This window comes from Thermobia domestica, chromosome 18 (genome assembly GCF_964235325.1).
Source record: "Thermobia domestica chromosome 18, izTheDome1.hap1.1, whole genome shotgun sequence".
Taxonomy (NCBI): Eukaryota; Metazoa; Arthropoda; class Insecta; order Zygentoma; family Lepismatidae; genus Thermobia; species Thermobia domestica.
Window position 1 is genome coordinate 16,107,414 of NC_137471.1, and position 15,862 is coordinate 16,123,275.

Here is a 15,862-nt window from a genome sequence, read left to right on the forward strand (position 1 = left end):
TAATTCTCACCAATATGTCCAATCAAGCGATGAGGAAGTTCAACGGTTAAGAAGTCACGAACTGGGATAGATAATGGACTCGTGCTGCCACCTGGTGAGAGTGTGGTTCTTTTCATTTATCTTTCATGTGTGTAAATGTAGTATTTTTTGAAAATATAGCCTTGTCGAAACGAATGAATCATTTAAGAGTCTTCATCCCGGCGAAATTAAAATACCGCTAATTTTACAGTAATTATGTGATACCTTCAAATAGATAAAAGATAATTGAAATATGGAACAAGAGCGCCCTAGACAATATTATTTTGTGCGAGGTACCGTTATCACAAGTCACCTAGCAGCTTTCCGTTTTCAGCTGTTTAGAAACGCGAAAATAAATGCCAATTTTCAAAATGGTTCGAAATCGAAAGCAGATAAGTGAGTCGTGATAACGGTTTCTTATGTAAAATAATATTGTCTAGGGCGCTCTTGTTCCACATTTTGATTATCTTTTATCCATTTGAAGATATCACATAATTACTGTAAAATTAGCGGTATTTTAATTTCGCCGGGATGAAGACTCTTAAGCTAACCTTGTACTGTACCAACCAAAGCTAAATACATCGGTGTATAAAATTTAAGGGAGAAAGTTAGTTTTGCATGCTGTGTCACTCCCAAGTGGCATAGATCGGTGAAACTTGAACCATACATAGAAAGTAGTGCTACAGTATGCTTCAAGAAATAGAAGAGTGAAGCTTGCACTTTAATCCAGAAACAATAACTTACACTGAAGTCATGCGGCTCATGATGGGCTCCTGACATTACAGAAGAAGTGAAGGGTGTATTATCATCACCGTGGACAATAATGCATGCTTTGCAAAGTTCACACATGCTCATCACAAGATGCGTAACGAGTTGTTGTGGGATGGAATTTCATTTCTCCATCAGCGCAGATCTGATGCTTGTTATCTCATGCGTACGAGATTTTTTTTCGTAGTAGAATACGGTACTTTCCAGACTTTTACGTTGCGCTCAATACAACTCTGGAAAATTGATGCCGTGCTTGCTCTCTACTGATTTTTCTTTCTCTTTTTAGATACTCTCACTAAACTTATAACAAAAACAAAAGTTTATTTAGAAAATGAAATGAAAAATGGGTGCAGATTTACTTTACGACGACTTCCTTTTACGGATATAAATACACATTCAGAAGTAAGCCATAAGAATGATTGAGCAGAAGCACAAACCAACTTGTGCTAGGTGGTCAGTAAAAGTAAGAATGTTATCTATGCGAGTCAGTGCTGGGGCGCAGCAGGGACCTGGCGCGTCAGTGACTGATGATTTGTGCATAAACCAGGATAGTGCAAAAAAACACTTGATAACAGAAAAAATACGTAGGTTATAGTACTTGTAATGGTTTCACACTTATAACTCTACACTTATAAACATAAAGTACAGGTAAACATGTATGCATGCATGTGTCTAGTGCATCACTTTATTCTATTTTGATGTAAAAACTGTAACCTATATCTTGAACCTATTAATTGTCCAAGGGGTACCGCCATCAAATTGAACCCATGACAGAAGAACACTAACATGGAAGATGAGTGAGATTATTCACGTATTATTCCCAAAATAAATATGAACTAAAACCTTTTATTTTCAAGTGTATCCTCGGAAAATATGTGAAACAAACTTCGGCCACACCCCCGCGGCTCTCTTACGGAAAGAAATCTCCTCTGTGCTTTGGAGAAAGAAGTGAATGATCTCAGCTGTGGTGCCAATTTGTCATTCAGTCGTTTGGTCATAGTGAGTGAGGGTTGTAGGCTACCTACAACGGTTAACAAGACATCGCACAGAAAAGCCCATGAAGTAATTAATTGAATGTGGCAGCCATGTCCGCATCCAACTATTGGAAGGCTGTCGGTCACAGAAACTTGTCCCTCCTCTTTTGAGGGAGGTACGGGAAAATATCCATAGACAGCAGCGCTAGCAGGGGCACACTTGAAATAAAAAAAGGCTTTATGCATTAGAGAAATTAAAATGCTTCAGGGAAGACACAGTGGCTCAGTGATATAGCGCTTACCTCTAATGTATGGAGTCCCTGCTTCGATCACTAGCCAAATAAGCTTGAGGTGGACAATCGTGTCTGTAGGTTTTCTCCGGGTCTTCGTTTAATCTCACTTTCTCATTCCACCAATTCTTTCATCTTCATTCACTTCCTTTAATCATTCTCTCTTAGCTTAAATGACATAATCCTGGGACGTTAAAATGAAATTTTGAAAGCATTTTCGAATGGGTCTAAGGCAGGTAGCCAGCCCAAAAATGTAGGAGGGGGCGGCTGAAGTTAGGGTGGGCCCGATCCAACCATATTATAGTTTATCACCGTATTATAGTTCATTTGCAAGCCTAACATGAAAATTTTAGGGGGGCAATAAAAATTTAGGGGGGAACCCGGCCCCCATCCCTAGACCCCCCTGGATACGGGCCTGACGGGTCTTAACCCGAAATTCTTTCATTGCTGTGTGTGTGCGTCATTCACTCTAAACCTCATATCATTCTATGACGACCTCAAATTATTTCTAGGGTTAAGGTTTAGAACAGATGTAGTATAATACTATTATACCCTAACATATTACTTGGTTTTGAGTGTAAAAATAAATATTACAATTCCTTTCATAAAGATATTATGTAAAGATTTCTTACTACCAGTCGCGGCTTTAGCGGGTAGGCCGGGTAGGCACGGGTCTACCCAAAAATTTTGAAAAATATATAAATGCTAAAAGATACAATAAAGAGTAAATATATTTTCCACTATTTATATTAACTAGGAAACCCGCACATCCTGCGCAAGCGCAGGACACTATTGTTGTCTAAATGATTGAATATGATACAAAATTAAAAATATTTATGACTAGCAAAGTAGTTTAAAACGTTAATAATATCTTTAATTAAGAATTTCTAGATAATTACTCGAATTTAAGACGTTCTCGAATCTAAGACGCCCCCCGATTTCGCTGTTTTAAATTAAGGAAAAACAGTAATATGTTCCGTTTCTACTATTACTAAAGCGCTCTTTGATATTGGTCATATTCGATGATTTTTATATATCCCTCTCCGCTCTCCATGTTGCGGGGCACGGCATGATAAAAATTTTTCCAGGCCCGAATGTCATGTATGTTGAAAATTTGACTGAGTTCGGTTGAGTGGTTCAAGAGTTGAGTTCTATTTATTTTTATATATTAATCTCCCCTTCCTCTCCCCATCCCCTAGGTTCTACCGTCAAAGTGAAAATATTAAAAAAAAAAAAAAAAAAAACAAGGCTCTAACGTCATCTATGCTGAAAATTTGAATGGGATCGGTCAGGTAATTCAAGAGTTATTAAGTTTTATTTATTTTTATATATCTCTCCCCTTCCCTCCTCCTATCGTAAGTTCTACCGTCAAAGGGATATGACAAAAACCACCCCAGGTCTGAACCTCATCTATGTTGATAATTTGATTAAGATCGATTGAGTGGTTTAAGCGTGATGAAGTCATAAAGACAGTCATTTTGTTTTTATTTTTTTTTACATATGTCCCACTTCCCCTCCCCTACACTGTGCCGCCAAAGTAAAATGACGAAAACATGCCAGGTCCGAACCTTATCTATGTTGAAAGTTTGATCGAGATCGGTCGGATGGTTCAAGAGTTATTAAGCTTTATTCATTTTCAGATATTTACCCTTTTCTCTCCACGCCCCTCCCCTTCTCTAAGTTCTACCATCAAAATGAAATAATAATAATAATAAAAAAATACTTCATCTACGTTGAAAATTTGATTGAGATCGAGCGGGTAGTTCAAGAGTTATTAACTCACGAACATGTTTATTTTTATTTTTATATTTATTGATTTTTGTATAGCTCCTCCCCCTCCCCATCCCTTACGTTGTTCGGTCAAAGTGAAATGCTAAAATCCATCCCAGCCACGAACGTCATCTATGTTAAAAATTTGATCGAAATTGCTCGTTTGGTTCAAGAGTTATTAAATTTGATTTGTTTTTTTATAATTCCTCCTCCTCACTCCCCTAAGTTCTACCGTCAAAGTGAATAGCTAAAAACACTCCCAGGCCAGAACTGCATCTACGTCAAAAATTTGATCGAGATAGGTCTGGCGGTTCAAGAGATTAAGAGTCACAAATATAGTCACTTTCAATTTGGGTCTGAAGTTTTTTGTTCACAGACACCGCTATTAATATATAGATGGTAGATAACTATTTAGCAAATAGCATCAACCATCACTGTAAAAGTAATTTCCTACTTGCCATTAACCAATCAAATGTGTATATATATCCATATGCGAGGGATCGGCCCTACCCAGAATTAAAATCCTGAAGTCGCCCCTGCTTACTATAGGCAGGTCCGTATTTATATATTGCGCGCCCCTGTGCTCTAAATAATTTGCCGCCTCCGCACAAAATTAGCCCCTCCCCTCCTCAGAAACAACCAATATTAGATTGCAATTCATAGTTTTTGGGGTCGCTTACATCAATAGTGACAGTTCTAATCCAACTTTAAGGTCATACTTCACTCCACAGGGAGGGGTTGAGATTTTAAAAATAATCGAAAACGACAGATATTAGTGTTGAATTCATAGTTTTCGAGGTCGCTGAGTTTAGCAATATCAGTTTGCATCATGTGGAAGTTCATCCTCACACCTTTGTTGAGTGGGGATGGGAGAGGATGACTTTTAAAAATAACCAGATAAACTAGATAATTAGTAACTACTGTTATTACAGCGAATTAAACACATTAACATATTTTCTCGCGCTTGCGCAGGGCTCTGTGGTAGAGACCTGCACGGGCCGGGCTTGGGCGGGCCGACACTGATTTCTCTTCAGGTCGGGCCGGGCTGGGGCCAATTAATTGCAATAATTATTAACTTTCATTAAACGGTAATTAGAATAAAGGCAAACGTTGAAGAAGTGTGCCCGTGAAAAATGTTACAAAATTAAACTTTTAAAATTTATCGGGCCCAGGCCGGGCTTGGGCCAAGAATTTTTAAAAACCTATCAGGCCGGGCCGAAAGTCTCCTAAACTTTTCAAACCCGGGCTGGGCCCGGCCTAGGCACATTCGGGCTGGATTGGGCTCGTTCCGAAAAATTCGGCCCGTGCAGGTCTCTAGTCTGTGGGTTGCTAGTTTTAATATTACCATACTTTATTGTGAATCTTTAAAAAATCCTGAGGCCGCGGTGGCTTAGGGGTAGAGAGTCCAAATCTGATGTATGAGGTCCTTGGTTCGATCCTAGCTCGCACCAAGTGAGCCTTGTGGTGGACAAACACCGTGTACGTGAATTTTCTCGGGATTCTCACGTTTCCTCCCACTTTCTTCATTCCACCGTTTAATTCATCCTTATCATCACTGTCTCCTTTAGCCTCGCCGGCATAATCGTGGGACGTAAAATTAAAGATTTAATTTAATTTAACAAAATCAAGTTTGCCGCCCCAAAAATTCTGTCGCTCTATGCTGCTAAACACGGGCTTGCATATAATAAACAATAAAGCCAGAATCGATGATAGCAATTCTGTAACTGTAATTTTGTAACTTTTGTTCAATATTTTGAAATATATAGACATAAGAAGCAGATATATTAATACTTTTTTTTAAAGGTTTTTCCATTCTCCATTGAATAGAACACTTACATACAAACTTGCTGTTAAATATAATAGACAAATATTTAATTTAATTTCACAAGACTTGCTTTCTCTTTTCATGTTGTGCTTATAGCTGCAAAACCTGGGGAAGTGTGTTACAGTGACGGTCACTGCCATCTATGGAGCAAAGGAAGCTACTGCAAGTTCTTGATACCAAATTTGTTGGGCCGATGTCAGTGCAATGCTACCACCTATACGCAAAGAGGAGCACTATGTGATTTAAAAAGTTCTGGTAAGTAGAAATATTTTCAATGGAACATTTCAAAGAAACTCTAGCTTACTTAATCATAATTTATTATTTTTCTCTTCTTTGTGCATGTGTTAGAGGTCTGCAAGGGCCGGAATGTTTAGCCCGAGCCCGGTCCGGACCGTGAATTTATAACGTGAGGTCCGACCCAAGTCCGAAATATGTTTTAGCCTTTAGGCTCGAGCCCAGCCCGAGCTCGGATGATAATGAAATGAGCCCCGAAATAAGTTCGAATTACAGAAATTAACGATTAATGCAATTATTATTAATTAACGCAAAATTGTATTTTTATTACAGCAATTAGAGGTTTAATTTTGCAGTTGCGCTTCAAAAGTTCTCCAGAAAGAATGATCTAATAAATATCGTTGTACAGTGTATTTACAAAGTTAGGCCCGAAAAGGCCCGAGAAATATGGTTGTGTATTTAAAAATTTACGATCCAAGCCCTGCCCGAGCCCGAAGTAGTATCTGCTTTGTAGACCCGAGTCCGGCCCGCAGGCCGAGCTGAGCCTAAGCCCGCGGGCTCACACGGAGCCTGTGCAGACCTCTAGCGTGTGTATGTAAAATGTTTTTGCACTAGTTCTTAAGATGCAGATATAGGAGCAGAAGGTTAAAATTCCAAACTCGAAGGGGTCAATAGCAAATATAGAAGGATCTTTTACAGGGTTCGGATCACTTCCTGGCAGCGACGACGCCAGATTTAATTTCTTACGGGGGGAGCAAATGAAGGGGTGAATACATTTTTTGAGGGGAAAAGTTATTTTTGTATACTGAAAAATATCATATTACTTGACCTACATTACAATACATTATGTCTAAGGGGAAATCGGGGAAGGAGCGATGCCACTGGAGATGCCCACCCTCTTGTCCCCTTTAGCGTCGTCAACGTCTCCTAGATACGGTGTCTCATTACTTCAGAAATCATTGCGCCGATTTTCTTTAAGTATTATTTATATATTATTTTTTTTTAAGAGAACATCTTGAAGAAGGTTTTGTGTAGAATATTTTCAATGCAAATTCTGATATGTTGATACATACACATTCGAGTTTATTGGCAATTTTCTCTCTAATCATATGAGATCCATCTTGATAAAATTTTCACAAATTTGCTCATAGTAATTCAGAGAATGTTTTACGCAAAACATTCCAAACTTTGGAAAGTATTTAACATTTAATTAATAATTCACAAGAAAGGCGACAAAATTGACTGTAATAATTAAAGAGGCATTTATTTTCTGTCAACATCCTATAAAATCCTTTCAAATATTCTATTAGTAAGATTCATCCCATACGCAGATGAAATTATTGGAGATTATCAGTGTGGATTTAGACGAAATCGATCAACTATTGACCAAATATTTACCATTCGCCAAATACTCGAAAAAAAAGTGGGAATACAATACCCCGGTACATCAACTATTTATTGATTTTAGAAAGGCGTACGACTCGGTTAGGAGAGAAACATTATACAACGTTCTTACAGAACTTGGAATACCGAGAAAGCTAATTACATTAATTAAGATATGTTTAAATAAATCCCAAAGTAAAGTCCGGGTAGGAAATTTTTTGTCCACGAGCTTTCACGTCGAAAATGGCCTGAAACAAGGAGATGCGTTATCGCCATTATTATTTAACTTCGTTCTGGAATACGCTATAAGGAAAATCAAAGATAGCAACCAGGGCCTATAGTTGAACGGTATTCACCAGGTTATGGCATATGCTGATGATGTAAATTTAATAGGGGATGATAGGAAAACAATAGAAAGAAATGCAGAGATCTTATTAAACGCTTGCAGGGACATGGGTTTAGAAGTAAATGCAGAGAAAACTAAATGCATGGAAGTGCGTAGGGACCGAAATACAGCAAATTATGGATGCGTTACAATATTAAATAATACTTTTGATGTCGACTAAAAGCAGGGAATTCGTGTTACTATTCGGTTCAAAATCTCTTGTCGTCGCGAATTCAGTCGAGGAATCTGAAGCTTAAAATATACAAAACGATAATTATGCCTGTTGTTCTGTATGGCTGCGAAACATGGTCACTTACTCTGAGGGAAGAACATAGACTGAAAGTATTTGAGAACAAGATCCTGAGACGAATATTCGGACCCAAGAGGAACGGGAATGGGGAATGGCGGAAACTTCATAACGAGGAACTACATAATTTATATGGTTTACCCAACATTGTTAGGGTCGTCAAGTCTAGGAGGCTTAGGTGGGTGGGTCATTTAGCTAGAATGGAAGAAAGTAGAAAAGCTTTGAAAGTCTTGACTGGAAGACCAATCAAAAAACGACCATTAGGAAGACCTTGGCGCAGATGGGAGGACAATATTAAGATGGATCTCGCAGAGATTGAAATACAAAGTAGAAACTGGATGCAGTTAGCTAAGGATAGAAGTCAGTGGAGAGCTTTTGTGAACGCGGCATTGAACCTACGGGTTCCATAGGCCATAGAGTTAGTTAGTTAGTTTATATTGTTACCGGTACTTAAATTTGTTACGCTCTCCTATATTTTGTTAATTTTATTAAAGTATTTATTTTTGAAGGTTTCTACTACGCGAGTCAAATATTTATTTTACAAATTTTCACTTCTATCTTGTAGTCTTTAATAATAATATTTCGTATATAAAAAATGCAGTAAGTTAATGAATATGAATTCTAAATATTAGTACCGTGGATGTAGTGAATAGAAGTTTCGGTATTCGTTTTTCGGAGTTTCAAGATATTATTGTAGTAGTTGTAGTATAGATAGTAGTAATAGTACGAAGCGCATCCGGAAAGTAAGTATCGTTTTGGAAAAAAATATAGTAAACATATTTAAAAAAGAATGTCACAAGAAAGAGCATATCTTACACTACTTTTCCACATACAGGGTGGCACATATGTCACGCATGGGTTGAAATAGTGTATAACGTTTGTGTTTGTAAATGCAAGTATTTATTCTTGTCACAGGAAAGAAATAAATGTTTGGGAGATTTGAAAACACTATGTGTGAAAAATTATGTCCTTCAAATGTCCGCCATTTGCAGCCTCACAAAGATTGGCTCTTTCAGTACATTGTCCATAACTTTACGAAGAGTTGCTGGCTGTAACGCACGGGTCTCTGCCCTTATGCTGTTTTGGAGTTGCTCGATGGTTGTTGGTTTGTTGACATATACACGTAATTTGAGATATCCCCAAAGGAAAAAAATCTGGAGCACTTAAGTCAGGTGCACATTGAAGTGCCGACGGTATGCTCTCCGGGTGAGTATGATTGATCTTTGACTTTCAAAATACAGTTCAATCAGTTTCGTGCGTTGTTCAGGACTCAATCTCTCCATGATGAATCTCCCAGGATTCCTGTACAATCCTGAAAAAGAAAAACTTCCATTAATAACTTACCAAACAAAATATGAGGCATTAAAACCCATGCGTGACATATGTGCCACCCTGTAGTTTCCACTGTTGTTGAGGCACTTGTCGTAGCAGTGGATCAACTTACCTAGTCCTTCCTCATAGAACGATGCCGCCAGTGTGTTTGACACTATATGCCGCCAGTGATGAGAACCATTACTGCACAGCGAGTTTCACTTCGTCGGGAATTCGCCTGAAAGCGTTGTCATAGCGAAACGTCTGTTCTTACGGATTTTTTCATCGATATTCCTCCCCAAGTCATCGTTGACAACAAAAGGCCGACCATCCCGGGGCTCATCGTAGACATTAGTTCGACCCTCAATAAACATTCTTACTCACTTTCTCACCATTCCATTAGCCACTGTGTTTTCACCATAAACATCTTCAATTTGACAATGAATTTCTGCCGGTTTTACATTCTTTGCGTTTAAAAATCGAATTACCGAACGAATCTCACAGTCGGCAGGATCGTCAATTGTCTTACACATTTTAAACTTGCACTGTAAACAGACAACACTATGCAGAGCCACCAAAATGGCGTCAGTTGAGAGCAGACGAACAAGGACGACAAGCGCGCATGCGCAGAACGCCGATCGCAGCGCAGCAGCGGCGGGAATGCGAAACAGTACTTTCTTTCCGGATACGCCTCGTATTAGTAGTAGAAGTATCAAGCCGAACATTTTGGGTGTCCCAAAAGAAAATGCTGCGCATATCTCTGGTCACAAGAATACACTACATTCAACCTTCACTCTAATCTCTCTGATAAAACCGGAAGAAGCAGAAATCTATTATAACTCCAGGTTGCAATATTAATTTAGAAAATCAATATATATAAAATGAAAGTGACTATATTTGTGACTTACTCCAGCCCACCGATCTCGATCAAATTTTCAACATAGATGAAATTCAGGCCTAGGTGGGTTTTATCATTTCACTTTCACGGTACAATTTAGGGGAGGCGGAGGCGTATAAAGATTATCGCAAATTACCGATATTAGTGTCGAATCCATAGTTTTCGGGGTTACTGAGATGAACAGTGACACTTTCGATGTTTAAATCCAAATTCAGCCCCGCAACTTGGGGGATGGGGAGATATATATAAAAATGATCGATAATGATCGATATTAGTGTTGAATCCATAGTTTTCGGGGTCATTGAGATGAAGAGTGACACTTTCGATGCCGTTTGAATCCAAATCCAGCCCCAATAATACTCCTGAGGGGGGATGTTGACAGGTAAAATAATTTAAAATGACCGATATTATTGTTGAATTCATGGTTTTTGGGATCCGAAAGTTGATTGGTGATAGTTTTGGTGCCCTTTATGTCCAAAATGAAACATATTCTCCCCGTGCGAAGAACGGGTATTCTGCTAGTATGGTATACAAATCAAACTCCTTTTCGTGCTATACATGTGTCAATGGTACTTGATCGTTTGCATAGAGATATATTCTGCATGTTGACAATGTAATAGCCTTTTACGACATTTTAAACTTTATTTTCTTACTCTTCCAGCGATTAAATTGACATGTTTTCACTTTACCTGTAGTTTAGTGAAACAGAGAAAGAAAGACAATGACGTCACTGAGAATCGAATTTGAAGTACAGGCCTGAGAACAATTAAAAAAAAAAAAAAAAACGCGAAGATATGGTGGAAAACGTGACACACCCTTTTCCTTTTAATGCTCGAAGAATTGGAGAAGCAAAAAGAGGGTGTGTCGTATGTTGTATATTTGCAGAAAAACCACACATTGCATGCAAAGACGCCATTATTATAGTACAAGACGCTACCTCGATAACACACGCGAAACCAACTACGAAGACTAGAAAATGGGGTTCTTCATATATTGACCACACCGCTCTTATTATTATTACAGCCCATTTTACCTTTCTGTGGCAGAATATACTGAATTAAAATTCATTTGTTGTTTTCTATTCCTCAGCAAGAGCAAATTTTAATGCCCAAGAAGAGCAGTCATTTTAGAAAAAAAGTAAATTTTTGCAAAGCTGTAAATTCACTTCTGGATCTAAATGCATGATTTTTTCCTCAATATTAACTTGCTGCCATCTCTTTGTATTCAGTTTAATAAAATATTAGGAAACAATTGTATAAGGAGAGTAAGGCGTTGTACTATTATTGTACAAGGAAGGTTCAAAAACTAAGGTTACAAGGCCAGTATTTCTGGATTTTCAGGATTTAGGATTTAAATTTCTGGGCTTTTCGGCATCTATGGCCATGTTAGCCCGTCACGTTTGAGGAATGGCGTCCCTCGGCGAACACACTATCCGGGGAAAGGAAAGGAAGAAAGGATTGGGGGAAGGAAGGAAGCGGCCTGGGACTTATACGTTAGGTACCACCTCGGCATTTGCCTGGTCTGAATGAGGAAAACCTAGAAAAACCTCCTTCGGGATGGCTTGCCTGAAAAGCGTTTTACACTATTTCCACCGAGTGGTCTCACCGGGAATCGACCCCGGGACCGCTCGCACAGAAGGCGAGAGTGTTAGCGACTACGCTACGCGGACCACGTTTTCTGGAGTTTCGTCTGTTACAGAGTAATGAAGAATGTGTGGTAATTTTAATACATAGAGTTGGCAACTGTGGAGAGTTTCAGTTCATGGGGATGTCCAAGTTCAAAAGGAGGATAAATTTGTAAAATCATCCCTAAAGCCAGGGGCGGATCCAGGACCGACTTCTCGGGGGGGGCGGTGGGTTGTAATACTACTACTTAGAGCTACTTTTAAGAGCTCCAAACTCTGGTATGGGTTTTATTTATATATAAAATAAAAGAGTCTCCTCATCTGGGGGTTGATCGACCCGATCACCCCCCCTGGATCCGCCACTGCCTAAAACTAGACTAAATTTACAGGAAAAAAATCGGGATTTCGGGAGAGGGATACGTACCTCTAGAACCTATTCTTCCGTTTGTCCCTGCTGAGAAAGAAAATGAAATGAAATGAAATCTTTAAGTTTTACGTCCCACGTTATGCCGGTTAGGCTAAAGGAGACGGTGATAATGAGAGATGAGTGAAATGGTGGAATGAAGAAAGTGGGAGGAAACGGGAGTACCCCGAGAAAACCCACGAGCACGGTGTTTGTCCACCACAAAGTTCACTTGGCGGAGGCTGGGATCGAACCCGGGACCCCAAGCACCAGAGGTGAATGCTCTACCACTGAGCGACCGTGCCTCCCTGCTGAGAAAGAAAGAATTTCTTGAACCCCGATTTATCGTCAGACCATGACACGTAGGCGTGAATGATATGTGTAAGATACAGACTGCGTAATATAAACACCGCTACAAATAGAAGTATTAGTAAAATATCAAGCTATATTTCGCTTCAATTTATATTTTTCTGAAAGAAACATTGCTTGGAAAAGAAATTCAATTACTCCTAAGAACCAATTGCTAGAAAATGGCAATTAGGATGCAGAATTGGGTAAAAGTTTAGTTAATAGACAAGGCACACCTTTTACTAAGTAATCGTTGTACAAAATTGGCTGGATTTAACCATAAAATAACTAAATTTGCAACACTCTAGCTCATATACATGACAAAACGTTCAACCATATTTCCAAGGTGGTGTGAATCACTCGTCACTGGCCACTTATTGGTGCTGGTTTCCTGATGTCTGCTGATATATGTTGACCAATCATCGAAATACTTTTTTTTTTTACTATATTTGATCCTCTCAGGTGAGATTAACTTTTTTTTGTCATGTTTCAAAGTATGTAGATTTTTTAAACACTCTGTATACCTCTTTAGGACAGTTGATAGTTTTCTAATGACTTTTTTCTTTGTTCCAGCGGCAACTTCTCCAGTCTCCTTAGGACTTCCTTGTATGACAGACTTGCAGTGTCAAAAAGTAGATCCGAAATCCAAGTGCATAAATGGTGTGTGTGACTGTGCGGTAAGAAATAGTTCTTGTAGTGCCCGGAATAGAGGATGCTACGCAGGAACTTTCCAGGTATGTAATTATTGAATAATTTTGCTTTACTATTTATCTGATGTCTCACCTTTATGTTCTGAGATTAAGCGAAAAACTGATTATGATAATGGACGAAATAGTGGAATTAAGAAAGTGCGAGGAAACGAGAGAACTCCGAGTAATCCCACTCGGTGTTCGTCCACCATAAAGCCCACTTGGCGCGAGCTATGATCAAACCAAGGACCTCACGCACTAGAGATGAGCACTGTACCAGTGAGGTAACGCAATCCTTTGTTTTATTGTTTCGTGGTTCATCTAAGTTTAAATGGAAGATAACAATGTGTTTGATCGTCTATTGTTTTAACAAAATAATCTTGTAGTTTAGCAAAAAGGTCCTTACATATTGAATACTACTTGCTATATTATTAGTATTTTATTCGATCATTCGTGAAGGCAGACTTGCCAACACTGTAAAAAAATAAAACAGCATTTAAACACTTTTAGTAGAGATGTTGAGGGGGAAATATATCAAGTATGTGTTTATAAAGTGTCCTTCTCTTGTCCAAAAGCGTTCATTCTCCAACAACAGTATCTAGTATGATATATTTAGGGATTTAGGATTTAGATTTCTAGGCTTTCGGCATCTATGGCCATTTAGCCCGTCACTAGGATTATGATTAGGAATTAGATTTCTAGGCTTTCGGCATCTATGGCCATTTAGCCCGTCACTAAGATTAGGGTTAGGAATTAGATTTCTAGGCTTTCGGCATCTATGGCCATTTAGCCCGTCACTAGAATTAGGATTAGGAATTAGATTTCTGGGCTTTCGGCGTCTATGGCTATTTAGCCCGTCACTAGGATTAGGATTAGGAATTAGATTTCTGGGCTTTCGGCATCTATGGCTATTTAGCCCGTCACTAGGATTAGGATTAGGAATTAGATTTCTGGGCTTTCGGCATCTATGGCTATTTAGCCCGTCACTAGGATTAGAATTAGGAATTAGATTTCTGGGCTTTCGGCATCTATGGCTATTTAGCCCGTCACTAGGATTAGGATTAGGAATTAGATTTCTGGGCTTTCGGCATCTATGGCTATTTAGCCCGTCACTAGGATTAGGATTAGGAATTAGGTTTCTAGATTTTCGGCATGTATGGCCCAACACGTTTTTTGATACCATGGTTGGGCAGGTATTTATTGTCACTGGAGAAGTGACGTAGACAAAGCTACGAAAAAGAACTTCATTAGGAACATGGAAAGGAGGATAGAGAACATCAATAGTGAAGAAGAGGGAAAGAAGAAAAATTTGAAAAATTTCTATAAACATCTTAAAAATAATGGATATAGGATAGAGCAGATAAAAGGAAAGAAAAAAGAAAATATAAAAAAGAAAGAAGAGGAAGAAAATAAAAAGTGATATGGAATTCAGAGCATAGAAGAAAAGATGGAAGTGCTAAAGAGGTTATTAAGAGAAGGAGGTATTAAGACATATAGAAAAGGAGGAGAAACGTTGTTGAGGTGTATAAGGAAGAAAAAGTAAAGGAGGGAAAGCAATATAGAGGAGGAAGAAGAAGGAGCTATCTATGAAGTGAAATGTAGTGAGTGTGACATGAAATACATAGGGGAGACGGGAAAAAGGCTCATGGACAGATTGATACAACATAAAGATGATGTTCGAATGAAAAGAGAAAATAACGCTATTTACAAACATGTGAAAGAAACGGGACATAGAATAGATTGGAAAGGGGTTAGAGGTTTAGAAAGAGAGAAAAGAAAGATTATTAGGAAGTGGACGGAAGCAAGAATAAAAAAGAAAGAACAAGAGGAGAACTTAATGAACTGGACAAGTGGTATAAATATACATGAGCAATGGGAGAAATTATTAGAAGTGATAGAAAAGAAAAATGCATAAGAATATTAGTGCAATTTGAATATTTTCAAATTTCTATTTTATTTTATTACATGTTTATTTTATTTTATTTTATTTTAAATAAAGATCAATAGAATTGTAAAATTGCATTGACAATTAACATTTATTAACAATGTAATTATATGATATTGTTACATATTACAAATTTAAAATTATATATATGTATAAAAACAACAATTTAAATTATATAAATGAAAATGCTAACTAACGGCTGAGGAAGATATAAGATTTGCTGTCATCTGTCTTTTCTCAATGTCTGATGAAGAGGACGTTAGATCCTTGAAACTGTAACAAAAATAGTATAGTTATTAAATAATTCATTTTGTTCTGGTCAGAAAAATGTTTTAAAATGTTATTGTGATTATCCAGAACTATGGAGTGTATATATACACGTATATATATATATATATATATATATATATATATATATATATATATATATATGCAGGGAGAGAGAGAGAGAGAGAGAGATAGGTAGATACAGTGACGAACTCCTACGAACGACGTTCCCAATTCTTCCATCACATGTCGTAACTTGATCCTCCTGTTGTCCTGAATCAGCTGCTCCACGCGAGCTGTGTTCAAATTTGTTGATGCTGTGCTGGATCGACCACTGCGCTGGCCGTCGGTGACGTTTTCTCTACCAGCCGCAAATTTTCGACACCATTCTGCGTCACGCTGATGAGACATTACAGTCTTTCC

The 15,862-nt window shown here is 38.2% G+C and overlaps 1 protein-coding gene across 1 annotated transcript in view; it reads left to right on the forward strand.

Annotated features, from left to right (window-relative positions):
• LOC145674857 (uncharacterized) overlaps positions 1-15,862 on the forward strand; it is a 210,995-nt gene that overhangs the window by 166,793 nt on the left and 28,340 nt on the right. Inside the window, exons 4-5 of the mRNA XM_081745092.1 lie at positions 5,742-5,900; positions 13,112-13,272. Coding sequence (XP_081601218.1) covers positions 5,742-5,900; positions 13,112-13,272 — 320 coding nt within the window. The remainder of the gene's footprint in view (positions 1-5,741; positions 5,901-13,111; positions 13,273-15,862) is intronic.